Below are 18,464 nucleotides of genomic sequence, written 5' to 3'. Positions count from 1 at the left end.
GTAACTAATTTTGGTGCCAATGAAGTGAGTTTGGCCCAATGAAGTGAGTTTGGCCAAACGATTAAGCTGGCAGTGCAGCTGCATTACAAGTGAAAGAAGAGGATTTGGAGGATACAGAGAGGATAGCTATGGAGAAAATATTTGTCAGAACACAGCACAGGTGTCTTGTAGCAGTAGTATGCCTGACAAACTGACAACCCTGCAGATGAGGCATTGCATACATGCATACCTCCAATGCATTGCCTCCCAGGACTTCAGCTGCTATTGAGTGTCATATTACAAACAGTAGATGGTGGAGGAAGTGCAACCACAGGTCTTCCTCACTGCGGATTTACTTCCCTCCACCAAACCACATACACAGAAATAGATCCAGAAGTATACCTTCGCACACTGGCTATTTACAGCGGTGCAGCTTCACTCATTGGCAGTTCTCCAATGATGCTCTGGAGCAACTTATGTTCTGGCTAATATTAGCCTTTCAATTAGAGCCTGGTTGGAGCCCCCACTGCAGTATTCAGGCCTTTCCTAGATTGCCTCTGAGAAGTATCTTTGGCCAGTTGCTGCTGAGTACACTCTCCTTCCTACCAGTGGAAAACTTCATTGGATTAGTCTTTACATACCTTCATCTGTATTAAATTTGTTGTTTTCCACGTGAATGCCTGTTAGAAGTCTGTGGGAGTATGGTATTAAGTTTTTTAGAAGGTTTTTTTGTTTAGCTGATATTCTGTTGTGTTATAATAATGCTCTCTCTTGTTGATTTGGAACTTCTTGTTTTTCAATCATGAAATGAGATACTTAAGTACGATTCTGACTGGGGATAAAGCACCAGGTTGCCAAAAACTGCAAAGGATGGCCAGTCAATTACAACTGATTAAGAAGAGAAATGTCATTTCAGCTCCAAGGAGGCAAAGAAAATTACTTTATGATGGAGAAAGAGATGTTAGGTTTCACATATGGTGTTACTTACTTCTGTGGGTACAGATCATGAATGTCAAGTAATTGAGCCTTTCTTTTCCCAGGTTGCGACAACACCAAAGAAGGCTGTGAGAAGGATCATAGTCATGGCAGTACTGCATCTCTTTGGAACGGAAGAAGTAAGGGCATTGCAGAATGATCAGTTGGAGGGTAGGATGTCGTTCCCTAAGCATGAGGGAAGCTACTTAAGATCGTATTTGGGAACGTGGATGCCGACAGTATCTCAGATCTAAATAATACTCTTGGGTGAATGAAAGAAGTAGTGGCCAGTAACATAGCTGTAGTACAGTGGCATACTACACAAATAGTAAACCTGGAACAGGGCATGTTGAATAACAAGTGCACACTTTGCAGGAGACAATACATCTTGCGGTGTATGGGCAGGTAAGCCCTATGCTACTGCATTGGGAGCAATTTCTGCTGGGCTTGTGAAAGGTGTGGAAAGAACTACCACTGGGATTAAGACTTGTTACCACATCCAATGGGCAAATTCTGTTGCTATATTACCACCCCATGACAGTAGGAATAAGTAGTGACTGAGTGTGAGTCTATGCATGAGGTCATGCTAAAGAATTATTCCTCTTAAAGCTTTTTGAACAAAATGAACATTATTAAAATTTACATCTTTATTCTTTGTGTCAACCTATTTGAAGCTCTCTGCTGCTAGAGAGCTCCAAATCATAGCACATAACACAGTGCTATGTAACATAACTATGTCAGCATGCGAGAAACAGCATGCTGTAATGAAGTTTTGAATTCAAAGAGTTCACCCACATCTGGAGCACCCCCTCCTTTAGCATGACAATGCCAAAACACACATAAAAGCTATGACATCTGCAACAGTCTGAGGGCTTGAGGTCACTGTCATCAATCAGCCTCTGTGCAGTCCCAACTTAGCCAATTTTCATCTCTTTCCAGTATTTAAAGAACACCTGCAAGGTGTCAGCATGTCAAGCACTTTAATGTGACAGTGTCAACAAACTGGTCTCTTGTTGGGAAAAATGTGTTCATCACAAGGGGTACTATGTTGAAAAATAAACAAATAGACAGGGACAGTAAATATGTAGAATGTTAACAGCATTTATTTCATTTTAAAATATTTAAGAGCTTTTGCATTAAAAATTTGGAAGCATTACTTTTCAGCGTGCCCTCTTACTAGTTAAATTCCTGTTGGCAAGTGGCCAACTTGGAACAAATGTTACACCATCAACCCGTATCGAGCAAGATGCAAAGCCCTGGGGAAGTATGTGCAGATGAGATCAAGGGAGGTGGTGATAATTTCGCGGATGGGGGAAGATATGTGTTAATGTCAGCAGATGAACTCCATTGCTGTCAAAGAGAATGGATCACAATATTCGAAACTTAAGTAACCCAGAGCAACACAGATGTATGAGAGATTCAATTATTTTTACAGAAGGCAGGGGTAAAGGTGTCCCCACAGGACATCCTGAAGCCACAGCCCTATATTCAAAAGTGCACTGTGTGTATGACTCCAAGGTCAGTATTGTAAACTATTATGAACAAGAGAGGCCAAGGAACATGGTATGGTTAGAGCTACATACTAATGGAATGTTGATTAACATGGAGTTGCCTTGTCCACACTGTGACAACAGCATAATTCGGCACATCTCAGGATGGCTCGTCCGGTGCATCTGGGCAACCTTGAGTTTTCAGTGTGGGGAAACTACTAGCCACTTACTCCTGTGATCAGCTTACTTGTGGGATCACTACCATCACCATTTTACTGGCCGTGTGATGTGCTTTTGGTTGCACTTCTTCATGGACCACCTGCAACTTACATTGTGAGGATGATGACCTCTTCAAGCATCATCAAAGTTGCTGTAGTTATTGAGCAATAAATGAATGTACTAACATTCATGTTTTCATATTTACACACTGGATGACTACCAGGCATCCACACACTGCTCCATAGCTATCCCACCCTGCCTAGTGTACTACCAGCTTCTTGACACTAACAACTCAGTTCCACAACCCACCGTAGTGACTATCTGGTCCTGCCCATTACAGAACTGACGGTCAGAGAGGCTTTCACTTTATAGCGTGACTCCGTTAGATCAGAGCTACCGAAAAGCTGCACCATTCATATCCCCTTATTACCCCAGGACTGATTAGGACAGCTCATTTGCAATGTAAGAGACAAGATTAGTTGTAATTTCCACATGGGAAAACCTTTTTGGACTCAAAACCATAAGTGGATAACCTGTTGACACACTCAGATTATTCACTGGAAATGACAAGAAAATATCAGGTGAATTTGGCAGGACAATTCTGTGTCACCCAGGAACTGATCATACAGTTGCAAACATATTCTGCACTGTTGCCAAGTTTCAGTTATACAACCAGCAGGAGAAAATGTTTCCAAGCTGAGGTGTTCCTGGAACAAGCTCTTAGAAGTGAGCACAGCTTGCATCTCAACAATGTGGCCACGAAAGGATGGGATACCAAAAGTATATGCCAAGGGGTTTGGTTTCCTTTTCTGTAATTATGTTTAGGGACTAGAGTATAGTTACTAAAAATATTCAGATGCACTGGCTGCGAAACAATCATAAATCAATAACTGTCACAATTATTTTTGTTTTTCTGTCTGAAGCACATTGAGAATTGGAAAGATAATTCACCAGATACAATTCACGTTTTTGGAGCACTTCCAGTGGTTGTAAATAAACATTATGAGCAGGAATGCCTCTTTTGACCACTGTGGATATAGAATATGCTTTTCTCAAGAACACTGTCATTAACATTGCCCCAAAACAAAGGAACACAAATTAAAAAGCAACACAGTGTTGACTACAAAATGTGAATATCCGAAGGCAGTCTTTGTAAGCTATGAATAACATAAAGTTCCTGATCAAGGATGTCTACTGTGACAAGGAACCATATGCAATGACTGTAACAGCTGGCTCAAAAGCTGTGAAGCAACTGAAGCCAAAAATGTGTGCGGTGTAAGTTTGATTCAGCTTCTGCTAACATGAAAGGCAAAGTAGTTGTCATCAGAATGTGGAACAAGGAACACAACAGGCTGACAATAATGTCTAGAATAAGTCATCCTTAGGCAAAACTGCCGCTCAGTCTATAAATACTGCAAACATGACTATATAGTATCATATACTTGTAATGATTACAATATAATTGCTGCTGACGCTTTGTCAATAAAAGTGAAAAATGCATAAGTCAAAGAGCTTTTCAACTTGCAGTATGCTGAAGACAGAGAACCTGAAATAACTATACGTTTACCAATCTGAGTACGATGGTGATTTTCTATGCAGTCCCTAACTGTCAGTGTAGAGTGTTATTTTTTATTTTAATTTTAATTCTTGTTGATTTCATACAATTGATGCCTCTAAGCAATCATAGTATTCATATAAGAGTTATCAACATGTAATGCGATGATACAGATGGACAGATTGTCTAGAATTTGCAGACTCCATCCATGAAATGCTCATTCATGATGCCAAACCACCACCACTTTATTTTAACAGTGTCTATTGATTTCGAATGCCGCACTATGGTTAAATGGACACAGTTCATCACATATTTCAATATCAAGACTTCCTGAATGTGGAAAACAATCAATGCTAGAACAATCTTCCTTGAAACAAGAAAATTCTTTTATGACATGATCTGCCCAATAGCACAAATGTTTCAAGCTGCTTTCACCCCTCTATTAAACCCAAAGTGAGCAGTATGTCACAGATTTTAGAACTTTTCCACTTCTGACCCTATTTAATAATGCTTAAACAACATTCATAAGATTCCAGTATGCAAAATCCAATTCATAATTGCAAGACAAATACTAGAACTTCAGATAGAAAATGACAATTTATAGCTACACTAATAGTAGCTACACATTTTATGTAACTGCATTGTGGCCAGTGGCAGGCAGTCTATTGCTGGTGGCTACTGTAGGGCAAAGAAACTATTGAACATAAACTGTTCTGATCTTGATACAGCTACAAGCTCATCCATGGAAAATTCTGCAGTTGCTGATAGCTTATAAAGTGAAGCAAATTATCTTTGACATTGTATCAGATTGCTACCTTTAGCAGGCAGACAGCTGAAATGTAGGCTTGAACTCAAGACTTTGCATCTAGACTGTGCAACATTTACCACTAGACCAGAGGCAGACACAGCACTGTAATAGTTCGAGCAGAGAACAAGAATTCCTCCAGACACTTTTGCATCCTCCAGCTTCACCAGTTTGTGCAGATGGCTGGACTTAGAATTGTGAGTGGTGACCAATTTTTGTGCTGTCAAGTGTATGCAACTAAACTACAGAGAATTGGTACAACAGCAAAATATAACCAGGCTTCCTGCATGGGTTGTTGGGTTTTACACATTATTTACAATTCCTGATGTGTACCGCCACTGCAGTATGTTGCAAATGCAGAGAAATTATGTTCATGTGAGTGCTCCTGTTATACTGTGCACAGCAAACCAAAAGAAATCAAACTGACCATGTTTGTGTTAAAAGTGCATGACTGCTGTTATCATTTGCCTTTAACTAATCACCTGTACAACAACTTCCCAGTGATTATAACAACTATTAATGGCTGGACTGTACCTTAATAAAATCTTCTCAGGCTACCAGCCATGTCAGGTGGTTAAAATCCTACAAGCTTTAGACTGAGCTTTCCTCGGCCACTGTCAAGTGGTAAATGACTCTGTGTCACCGAGGCATCAATGTTATATTGTCACACTGCTGGCTGTAATGTCACTGGTGCTCTCCTCCTCACCAAATATGGTAATGTTTTCATACTGCGTATGTTACGTACGCCTGCTTCAAACTCGGCTGGTTGCAGACTGTGTTGAGCTGCAGACTGCTGTCCTCATTGATGGTGTTTTATTTCTATAGTTTCTTTTATAACACTATCCCAAAATCTCTTGGTCCTCATAATGATGTAATAGAATTCAGTTTTAATTTTTTGAAGAGTGTTCTTGCAACAGCTGATTTTTCATAATAGCGTAGATGTAAACACCACTTGTATTCTGACCAGCATTGCTGAATAGTGCGTACTGTTTGGCCGACGTAGTAGGAGTCACATTGACATGGTTCCTTCTACATTCCAGGCATTCTAAGTCCTAGATAATTCTTCAGAGATCTCATGAGCTATTGTATTCTTTTTGCTGGGGGCCTGAACGCTGATGAAATGCTAATCTTTCCCCACACTGTGCCATAAAAAGGCGAAAAAGCAAGTTTCTTGAGAACACGTACAGTGAAACACAGTGAAATTGGTGCATCTAATTCATACCATCAATGGTAACCAAATTCATCATCGACTCAATACTAAAAATATACTGAATATTCAGAAACGGCATAGATCTGTTAGCAAGGTGCTGGTGGGGGCTATGTAATTCGTAAAAGAATTTCATAGAGTGCAATTGGATTTAGTGGCATTACCTACTAGTATTCTATGCCAGCAATAGATGTTTGGGGGAAGCCCCACTGTTAGTGCTCTAAAGGAGCAACTGCCCTATCAATGTCACTCTTTGGTGAGTACAGAAAAAGGAAGAACAGGCTCTACATAGTTCAAATGATAGGATCAAGCCAAAACCTGAAATACATTAGCAACAATACTGTAAAATAATCCAATAATTTACCACAAAAGAGAAATCTGAACTAGGCATGAAAAACAACACGATTTAAAAACAACAGCAAATGTGCGACAGAGGACTGACTTTGTGACAAGATTGCCAACGAAGGATTTGATGTTGGCTGCATCAGGTTCACAGATGAAGCACATCTGAATGGAATCCTGAGTAAACAAAACTGGAGATTTTGGGGTTCTGGAAATCTCTATTGGTGAGGAGTAATGTCACTGCATTCTCCCTGTTTGGGCTGCAGTATACAGCAGAGGCATTATTGAAATTTTTTCATGTAAACAATTTGTCACCACACAGCTAGAGTTGGAGTATTAACCAGACCCTGAGTGGTTCATGCAAGATGCGGCCAGACTACATCACACTGAACATGTGCGTCACTTTTCTGATGAATACTTAGTGTATAGAGTCATTGCGGTGTATTATTATAAATTTACTGGTGCAAGGATGGATTGGCCTCCATATTCACCCAATCTGACTCTTTGTGACTACTTTTTGTGTGGCACATTGAAAGACACTGTCTACCAGAACCATCTCACCACACCAAACGAACTTAAATCAGTGATCTGTGTAGCATCAGAATCCTTTTTCGTTGAGACACTACAGGATGTGATGGCGATTTTAATTTTTCGTTTGTCCCATCTCCTACTATGCCCTCTGAATCTGTATGATCTCGACAGCAAACAACACCATATTTTAGCAGCATTTCAAACTATTTTGAAACTTCTGCACAAAATTCTTACAGTTTTCACCATACGCATACCTTTTGTTGCACTCATCTATTGATCTTAGTTTTTGAGATATTTAATTTTGAAATCAGGGACTCCTTCATTGGACACCTTGTACTGACAATAAAAATCTTTAAAATAGAAAACAATACTTTCGGCTTTTGCGTCTATACTTTCCTTCTTTAAGGATGATAAGGGACTGGGTGGGGAAGGATGAAAAGAGAGCCTGATGGCTTTGGATTTTGAATATAAATGTGTAGGCTCTGTTTCAGTGTTTTCTGCATGCTTAAACGCTTCAAACCAGTGTCTGCTCTTTGGGCGGACTTCTTTAGATTTTGCTGAGTAGTTCCAAATACTATGGCAATGTTTGCAGAAGTAACTGCAGTTTGCCTGGGACCAACATTCCCCACCAGATTGTCAGCTGTGCTGCCTCAGTGTTGGAATTTGACAAAGAGCTTGTGAATGGTTTTCATACCTGGTCCTTTTGGAACATTAATTTGTGTTTGAAGACTGTGTGTTGTTGCCATAGGACTGTATTCTATCCTGTGGTATTCCAGCACAAGAAAAACATATTGTTCAATGGAATACACAATTTCAACCTCTTCCTTTGGTAGGCTAACCATTTCACATTTCAACGGTGGAACTGCTCACTCTGAGCTGCAGCGCACTATTTATAGGCATGACATATTGAGATAACACTACCATCTCTTAACAGGTTTTTGAACCATTTCAAAACTTCAGTATGAAGTTCTTACAGCTTTCACAATAAACATTCCACTTGTTGCACTCATTTATCAATCTTACTTTTTGAGGTATTTAATTTTGAAAACAGGGATTCCTTCACTAGACACCCAATAGAAGGATTAAACTTACTCGAAATAATCACCTGTCTTTCTGACTCTTTGTATTTTCAGTACTATTAAGCAGTATGACAAATAAAATTCCCTGGTGGAATACAGAAAATCACTAATCATTGAGAGAAAGACCTGATCAGCCAGCAGAGCCATCAACAAGGTATCAAACATAAGAGCACATGTGGTGGTGGTGTTTAGTGTTTAACGTCCTGTCGACAACGAGGTCATTAGAGACGGAGTGAAAGCTCGGGTTAGGGAAGGATTGGGAAGGAAAGCGGCCATGCCCTTTCAAAGGAACCATCCCGGCATTTGCCTGAAACGATTTAGGGAAATCACGGAAAACCTAAATCAGGATGGCTGGAGACGGGATTGAACCGTCGTCCTTCCAAGTGCGAGTCCAGTGTGCTAACCACTGCGCCACCTCGCTCGGTATAACACAAACTATGTTCTTTTGGTGCCAACCGATTTGTTAAAAAGCGTATTAAAAAGACTCATGTTTTTTTTTTAGTTGTTCTGAAAATTTCCATAAAGAATGATAAATCATTTTATTCAACAATGACCTCAGAGCTTTCACCAAGCAGAGATATAATCTCATTACCTAGAAGGGCTGTATGTTGGAAAACCAAAAAGAACTAGTCATGCTCCAATCTCCCTTCACTCTCCAAGGTCATTTTTACACTCTTCTTCTTTCAGTCTGGATTTGAGCTGAGGACTTCATCAGGAATGGATGAGTGCTAATTTTATGGGACACCATGATTATTACTAAGAGTGCTTTTGAAATAAAGAGACTTCTGCTCGACAGAAAATCTACAACATGTTTTGGTGGCGAAAATGCAGAGGATCTGGAATTATTCAACCTTACACTTTCCCAAATTTTCTCGTTTAAGTATGCATCTGTCACTCCTTGCAGCTTAAGAAAGGTCATTTTCAGTAAAGAATGTCCTAGCAGACAAAGGCCTAAGCCTAAATGGGGAGAATTTGGATTATTATTTATTTATCATACGGCTTTTAATACTGGGAGTCTCTGAAGAGATGCTCAGCTTGCTTTCAATGCAGCTCTTTTCTTAAAGGAAAAGAATTGTATCTTTAGAATTGGAATCTTTCAGGAAAGAAAGGTATTCAGAAGGAACTGATTGTGGCTTACAGTAAGGGACTAACCCCAGCATTTGCCTAAATTGAAAATGAGAAACCACAGAAAACCACTTTCAAGGTGTGGTGTGCGTACTGTAAGACCTTCGGTACACACACCATCAGAATATTTGACTTGTCGCTCTAACGAAGTAGGTGAGTGTCAGCAATATGTCTCATGGTCTTATCGTGGCATGTTTATCTCCTGCCATTAGGTCAGACGATAGAAATGCCACTTGCACGCTTACAGTAGCAGATTGACAGTGACCAACTTTAAACAGAACTTGATTAATTTTCACACACATTTATTAAAATAACAAAAAACATAGATATTACGTAACTTGATTCTGGATGCTGTTTACAATTGACAATTTGAAGTTCCTTTGGTTTTGGTACGTTAATCTTATTCTCACATATCTCTGATACTTGACAAAGTGTTTATACATCTCTCTTCATGGCTATGTACAGGAATACGATAATCTTGTTAGGCACAGACTGAAACTTGACTATAGACTAATGCAGACTGACTAATCGGAGGGTTGTACACTCGTCATAATACCTTGCGCGTTCATGTATCAATGCGCGAGTGTGATCCTCGAGGAGAAGAGGTTCTACATTAGCAGCAATCTCATTGGCTGCGTTACATATTAATACGATAGGTGGAAGCAGAATTTGGTCCATCTTTATGGCAGTGCCATCTTGTAGCGCGGAGACGGACGAGCGCTGTGCCTTTGCTGTTGAGCTTAGCAGGGCGCACTCTAGTGGGGAAAGTTGTGTACGCGCTGACTATGCGGAACTATGTACACAACACAAGGTTTTCATGGATTCAAACAAGCTTGCCTCCCAAATCCAGGGGCTGCTAGCTTAGCAGCTCAACATGCAGAGTTACGCCAAGTCAGTGGGGAATTTTGAAAAACTGGTTGTTGTACACTGTTTCAAAATAAAATAAAATTCATCATAACAAAAGATTGAACTCTGAAGTTACATGTTGTTCCTTTAATTGTGCATGGAGTTTGTGGCTTCAGTTGTTACAGTATTACAAGAGCGTAAATAGATTAAGGGGAGGGTGGGATGCATGGCACAGCTGACTCTGATAAATTTAAGCAGCTTACTGAAAAAATCTGTTAGAAATGAAACAACTTCAGAATCAGCTGTCATCACTCACCCCTTCTACTCTCTACTAACTCCTCCCAATCATTTTGTATTGGAATAGGTTTTCATAATTGAGTACCACTCAGATGACCAGACTGGGCAATATTTTCCATTTGGGCTACTGATGATAGAATACTGAGTCAACTTTTTTTAAAGAAATGCAACTCCATTTGGGTGATATTTTTATTGATCACTGTTGTTTTGGGTGACACAGACAAATCCAAGTGTATTAATATGTACTGACTTTGATTTAATGTTATTTTTAATGATATTCACTGCTGCACTGCCTTGTAAAATACTGAAATATTGCACACCCAAAGTTCTACAGCCTCTAAATGATTACTCCAGTGCTCTCATTAAACTGCTGTAGGTAATTGGGATATTATAGTACTGTGTACATATTTTTAACTGAGCATAATGTTAACGGAAAAATCAAAATCAGTTTTCCTCCTCTTTCTTGTTGCAAACTTATCTATAATTAGGAACTATAACAACACGCAAACAACACAAAAACAATTAAAGGTAGTGTTGTATGTGAGTCGACAGCCACTATGTTCCAAGGTGCCAGATGTTACATCCTCTTGCTAATGATATATGGGTGGAAGGTGGCCAAAGGGGTCTGTTGCAATAGGGATGTGGACAGGAAAGCAAAAGATTAGTTGACACAAATGCACTCTAAATAAATATATTTTACTCAGCATGTGCATGAAGAAATGCTACACTGTTGACGACTTGTGGCAACTGTGGCCAGCTATAAGCAGAGGCCTGACATAGGCATGTGTCTATGTACACTGAATGTTTGCCTGTACAGCTATCAACAATTCAGTGTAAGGTATCTAGAAGTAATCTTGAATTTAGAAGACTGGTGCCCAGTTGCCTGCAGCTTATAACATCACCATGGTGGCCTTCATTCGCCAAGATGTTCAAAGTGCCGCTCGCAGTGTCTGTAGCAATCTTCGAGGTGCTGCATCCGGCAATATCAATAGGCTATGATACTACAGGTATCACTTACACTAAATTCAAATGAAAGTAGCAACTGAACTGATTAACAAAAACTGAGCTCAAGCAATGCCAACAATTGGTCTTGGCTAAAATAGAGATAGGTAATAGCTGATAGTACTATGGATGTACAGATAGTTTGAATCTAGCGTTGGCCTTGCTGACTATTGATAGTGTGTACCTCTTTTCCTGTCATATGACTGACAATCAAAACATCTTTCAATTTCACTATTTGGCAACTGTGCTGTGTGTAATTGGGGGGGGGGGGTCTGGACCCCTGGTCATCCCCCCAACCTTCGGCTACGTCCTTGTACCTGTAACCCACCCAACGAGCGGTCCACAATCTTGAAGCTGACAACAAACCAGTAGCTGGTGGGTAGCATTACTGGTGGCATCATTCTTTAATATGAGATTCACAATATAGTGTTTTGTAGATGCCACGACTTGAAAATTTAATTCTTTGTGATCCCATGCTGTTTGTTACCTGATGTCCAAGGGTTTTATGTGTGTTCTTAATTAATCATTACAGGTACTGGTTAGTCCTTGGACTTTTTCTTCTGATACTTGACACAATTTTTGGTTCTGATCATGCTTCACATATGTTAAAAATGCCAAGCTGCAAAGTTACTGGAATTCCATATTAAACTTTAGGTCTTCTTATACCTGATGACCAAGAAATTTTGCAGGCTGGAGGAAGGTAAGGGAATAAGCAATGCAGTTTTAAATTGAAACAAATTTTCGATTTGAGTACTGCTTTATTCTTTTGTCAGAAGTTCATATTCAGTTAAATTTTGGCCACGAATGTTTTGAAATCAGTTGAAATTTCTTACCATTTAACAGATTTAAACCTTGCTAATATTGTGACACAACTAAATCATAGTAGTGAATGACCAGTGCAATGTAAATAGCTGTATGAGCAAAGACAATCTCTCACTCGCAACAAAGTCAAAGAAGTTGTACACTGCGGTTCAACTTTTATTTCCGTTTAGACATGTTGCACAAAACATAGGCTGTTATATATTCACCTGAAGTGGCAGTCCAACATTTTTCTTACAGCTTCAGATTACTGCACTGGTAATAAATATATGTACAAACAGGAAACTATTCTTATAGTATTAACATTCTGTTCCTTTATATATGTAGATATAGTTTTACACATACCTTTGGTACTTTTGTCATACAAAAAGAGACAGTTACCAGAAGAGACATCAATACTTTCAGAGATAACAATGAAAATAGTAATAATAATAATAATAATAAGGTAAAAAAAACAGTTTTACTGGACACATTTTAACAAATAATGAATGAATACTTTTGTCCGTTTTTAGTAACAACGCTTTTACTTCCTCCATAAAATTTTAACATTGTCAACAAATAAATCTGTTTAAAAAGTTCATGTACTGTTAAAGAAATCTTTCTCCTATATATCTCTACACACTGTATGAAATTAATTACAAGAAACATGACAAAAAATTTTCAATTTCATTAGTCAACATTTTTGCCAATTAACAATGTTTCTAATGATTTTTTGATCTTATTTGTTCTTCATATACCATATGTAAGCTTATCCTTAATGACAATCTCCATATAACACCTTTGTACTGTTAAAATGAAAGTATACAGGCACTGCTAGAAATACTGCTGAAATATTTGTGGACCTAGAAACAACATTTCCAGCACTCAAATATTTCATGTTAGACACTAAAATCAATCTTTCTGGCATACAAAAATGTTAAAAAGAAATGTGATATTTTTACAAAAAAACACATATGCCACAGCACTATTTTGTGGATTTTTATACGAAACATTGGTATTCACTGTATGGAAGACGATAGGTCTACTTCAAACAGCATGCACGTCTTTTGAGTACTAGGAAGACAAATAAAGACTATCCTGAGCCATGAACATTAGGAAATCACTTACGAAGCCAGTTATCACAATCAATGCTCCAACCTCTCTCTCTCTCTCTCTCTCTCTCTCTCTCTCTCTCTCTCTCTCTCTCTCTCTCTCTGTGTGTGTGTGTGTGTGTGTGTGTGTGTGTGTGTGAGAGAGAGAGAGAGAGAGAGAGAGAGAGAGCACCCACACACACGTGCACATATATATGTGTATGTACACATACATACACACACAAAGAAAAGATTCTGTGGGTTGGTAGGAGGAAGCAGAAAATAGTGACTTACTGAATATAAGTACAGAAACATTTTTACATTCCATTTCATCACTTGTTCTATATCACTGTAAACAAGCATTTTTGTATAAAATTGCAACAGAAGTGTAACTTTCTTCATATCAATATTACTTACTTTACACAGCTTAAGTGGCATTCATGTGAATAACTATCACAGCAAGTACACTTCTTTTTAACATGAGTACGATTATGAGGAAAAAGTTGGACTGGACCATGCATTGTCCACAAGAACAGCAGTTACCCTGTACTGCGCTCATCTATATTGTGGTGAATGTTGTTTCAGGATAGACCTTGCAACATCAGCATGACCTGAAATCACAAACATGCTGGTGAAAAAGATCGAAGGTAAGGTAATCTCTTTACAGTGCGAATAACAGTTGAAAATATATTCCACTTGAAATATGAGGGCAAACTGATAATTGTAGCTTAATCTAATTTACATAAGAAATAGCACAAAATTTTATTGCAACAGTTTGCTTACTGTCTGCTTCTTACTTCTACATGGCAGTGATAACTTTGAGCTCTGACAAGTGCTGCCACAGTTAACTCATTGTTGCAGCATTCAACAATAGCATTTTACCCTGTTAAATGCACTTGATATTTAAACAACTTCTTTTCAGTTCTTTTTAAATTGTTTCATTTCTTTCCACTCTTTCCATATATCTGCATCTCATTCTGTGTTTCTTTAATCTATTCCAACCTCTACCTCTACAGTCTTTTACATTTACTTTACTCATATGTACCCAGCCTCATTACTTGCCAGCCCTTTAAATTGGGTGTGGCATACATTATTTGCCTTCAATTTATCAACACACTCTGTAGTATACCTGAACACACACATTTGTTTTCTCCTACACCAATCCCAAAGCCACAACAATATGAATGTGGCACCACTGCGAAACAATTGACTTTGGTTGATTGCTCTAAGCTAAGGAATAACACAGTATGTTCATTTGTAATAAACTTTTATTTTGTCATATTCCAGAAAGTATTAAACACTTCTTCGCATTTGCTTGAGTTGATAATCCTCAAAATGCAAAACAAACTTGGCAGTTTTCGTGGTTTAGTGGCAGGTACTCTTGTGTGTTTTGATATAGTGGTAGTGGTAGTAGAGGTAGCACAACTAACATTAAGGAATCTTGAACTGAAATGATTCCAGTGTAGGAGGAGATGATTTTAATTGTTAACTTGTTTTGTTGTTAAAAACCATTTGTTCTCTTGTCCTTTAATATTTTACATTCCACTCTGAAGTACAGTGCAGAAAACATCAAACTTATGTGAAATAGAAGGATCTTCAATTTAAAACTCTTTGTAATAATAATTTGTACTCTAAATCTAGAAGCAAAATACCTGTAAAAATTAAAAATAGCCAACAACATAAAAATAGCAGACAAATTATCTTCCAATTTTATGTGCATTACCCTTTTTTGTTTCCTCTCATAAATTTAATTCTTAACACATTTAATTGCACAGATATTTGACAAGCATTTGTACTGGTGCAGGCACCACTCAAAGACTTGGTCAGTAACTATTGTGAAATTCACCTGAAATGATTTAGGATGAGGGACTACAAATAACAGGACTATTAGCTCTCTGACCTAGACAATATGAATATGCTAAAATTCAGTTACTAGAAGTTAATGGCAGCCTGTTCTCTCTCTCTCTCTCTCTCTCTCTCTCTCTCTCTCTCTCTCTCTCTCTCTCTCACACACACACACACACACACACACACACACACACACACGAAATACACTTGCAAGAGCAATCTCAGTGGGGTTGTCAAATACGACTCAATCATCCACACTGCATTGATATATATTTCTTGAAAACATTTTTTCCTATAATACAATGAAAAATGTGGAAGTATATTGATGATTTTTAGTATAATTGTGCTTAATCTCTATATAACATCAGTAAGTTGCAAATACTTATGTCACCTTCCAGTCCACACAAAAACTGAAACACTATATGCCAATACACTTCTCATATTAAATATTCTGAGCCTGCACAATTCCAGAGATTAGGCAGAAGAAGACACATGCAAATTGTGTGTTTACCCAAAACTGCATGACAGTATTTTCATTTTGACTTCACACTGCACAGATCAATTTCCGTAACCACCCCTGATGCATTTGTAAGAAGTGTATTCCTGACTATGATATCGCTTGGAACTGAATAGTGTCCTGGTTAAGAGATGAAATTACAAGTTCAACCCTAATGTTTTGTCAGCCTGGAATTTCATCCCCACATCAGATTTTTTGACACATCTCGAAACATAGTATTAGTGGCAAATGTAACAATTTTTTTATCTCACAAGTTTATCTTATTAGTAGGTCTACAACTTTGCTCTTGCCATTCCTTCTAAAAGTTCAAGGCTTTATTGTGCTAAACATACAAAGATATTAAAATTCAAAGTATTGGCCATTGCTGGCTACTTCTTTCTCCCATTCATTCAGGCCACATATGAATACAGCAGCATAAGAACTGGGTGTCTTTTGAGAAGCTCTATGAATTGATACAATATTGCACTTGTTCACTGGTCAGCCATGCCATGTGTCACTGATTGAAAAAGGTGGTAGTCAGAGAGGGCATGTCTGGAGAATATGGAAGGTGAGGTTGGAATTCCCATTTCAATGTTTCCAAGTATGTTTTGACAGGTTTTGCAACATGAGGTCAAGTACTGTCATGTTGCAAAATCACCTCTTCCAGTCTGTCACTGTAGTAAGACCATTTGTCTTTCAGTGCCCAGCTCAAACACATCAATCACTTTCAATAACAATCTCCTGTGATTGTTTCAGTTGGTTTCAGTGCTTCAAAAACATTTTTTCTTGTGCCATCAAGTAGTCTTTGACATCAAAGTCACCAGTTTTGAAGTGTTGAGCACATTCTCCACACTTTCTGTCACTAACAGGTTTCTCAACACAGGTCTTCCTCACAATTTTATGAGGCTCAGCCACAGATATCTTCATATTCAAGCAGAAATTAAAACTTCCTACAGATGATGAGAGGAATTAGCCACTTTTCAGCTCACCAGATTAAAAGATAATCAGCACACTTCATATAAAGTTACTTTTTCAGTGCCTGTAATATATCACACCAGCTAAAATACAGCCCTACTGTGAATGCTGTTGTCAAACACAGAAAGAGTTGGTTGACATTCGTAAGCAGCTGGGAATCGCCCTGACTATGGTCAAACAATTGGCAGCTGCTGCAAGTCATTGTGTTGGAAGAGCTAGGTGTCCTGAACAGGGTGGACAGAGAATAGGGAGGACTCAGGGTGTTGTAATGTTCCCCCTAACCAAGTCTGAGGTGCTGTCTTTCACTGAAATTGAGCCAGTGGGACTCACTTCAGGTGTTTTGGGGAAACCTGCCTTGTCTGGTATCAAGAGGAGGCAAACATGAAAGGGTAGGGGTCTAATGGTTGTCAGCAGTTCAAATGTACAGCACATGATGGTACACCTTAGGGATATGACAACAAGGGACAGGAAAAGATATCAGGTGCACTCAAGTGTGTATGCCCGGAAGGCTACTCGAGCAGCCACTGCGGGAACAGGGTGCAACCACTTGCACATTATGGAGCACATTGGAACAAATAATGCCCATCATCTGGGCTCCTGCTTCATATTTGGGACATTCTAGTGACTGGCAGAGAAGGTGGAGAAGAACAGCCTTGTGCATGGAGTTTCACAGAAGCTCTAACTTTCATTACTGTCCCCAGAACTGCTTGTGGCTCCCTGGTTCTGAGCTGAGTGGGAGGACTGAACCAGAGACTCTGAGGGTTCTGTGCCAAGCTAGGCTGTGACTTCCTGGGCTTGTGCCATAGGGTTGAGAACTGTAGGTTCCCCCTAAATGGGTCAGGCTGCTACTCAGATACCTGACTGTGTGTGGGGTGCACACAAGGGCTTTTTAGATTAAGTGACTCTACATCCACTCCAGATAACAACAGCTGTAGGAGACGCAGAAATATCAGTATAAGATTGAAAGAAATGCCTCTCATAGGTGAGATTATTAAAAGCCTAATGGTTCACTGCGAAAGCATTCACAAAAAATGCTGGAGTTTGAAGTACTCTTGAAAAGCTGTGAAGCAAACATAATACTACATACAAAAAGCTGGTTGAAATCTAAAATTGAAATCAAGAGCCTCAAATCCACCAAAACAGAAACTGAAGCTGCATGTGAGATGTTTTGGGCAAGACTCACTATCAAGGTTGGGCATGAAATGATGGCTGGATCCTTTCATCATCCACCATACTCATCACCTGCTGTTCCGAAGACTTTAGAGAAAACCTTGCCACTTGTAAGTAAATTCCCAACTACACTACAGTGGAGCCTCACTTAACAAGCACCTCCCATAATGCGAAAATTGCATGAGAAAAACAAATTTGAAAAAATTTTTTTTTTTTTAATTTATGACTCACCTATGAGCAATGTTTCACATAATGAGTGACGATGATTTAGTATGATGTCACCAGCAATTTGCATGTGATGGGGGAAACATTCAACAATATGAAAACCTTTCATTGTCAGCAGCAGCATATGAACAATGTCTTTACTACATACTGCAGTTTGTGTTTAGTGCTCTTTCTGCAGCCATCTTAGTGCATCTATATTTGTTTGTATTTAAAATTTAATAACCTTTGCAGAAATGTCCCTGAAGACAATGCTGCAAAAAGACAACCACAAATAAAAGAAAATGACCTTACAAATGAATGTAAAGATCATTGAAAAATTCAAATGTGGTATGATTGTTGCATTATCCTCAACTATTTGCATTATCCTCAAGAATAAGGACAAAATTAGTGAGATAGATGCTTCAAATGG

The 18,464-nt window shown here is 38.8% G+C and overlaps 1 protein-coding gene across 1 annotated transcript in view; it reads right to left on the bottom strand.

Annotated features, from left to right (window-relative positions):
* Positions 1 to 12,190: 12,190 nt before the first annotated feature.
* Positions 12,191 to 18,464, bottom strand: part of LOC126272662 (CCR4-NOT transcription complex subunit 10-B) — a 144,044-nt gene continuing 137,770 nt past the window's right edge. The window contains exon 13 of the mRNA XM_049975675.1: positions 12,191 to 13,952. Coding sequence (XP_049831632.1) covers positions 13,897 to 13,952 — 56 coding nt within the window. The 3' untranslated portion in view covers positions 12,191 to 13,896. The remainder of the gene's footprint in view (positions 13,953 to 18,464) is intronic.

Source organism: Schistocerca gregaria, chromosome 5, assembly GCF_023897955.1.
Source record: "Schistocerca gregaria isolate iqSchGreg1 chromosome 5, iqSchGreg1.2, whole genome shotgun sequence".
Lineage (NCBI taxonomy): Eukaryota > Metazoa > Arthropoda > Insecta > Orthoptera > Acrididae > Schistocerca > Schistocerca gregaria.
Note: the sequence above shows the minus strand (reverse complement) of the source record. Positions and strands in the feature narration are given on the sequence as shown.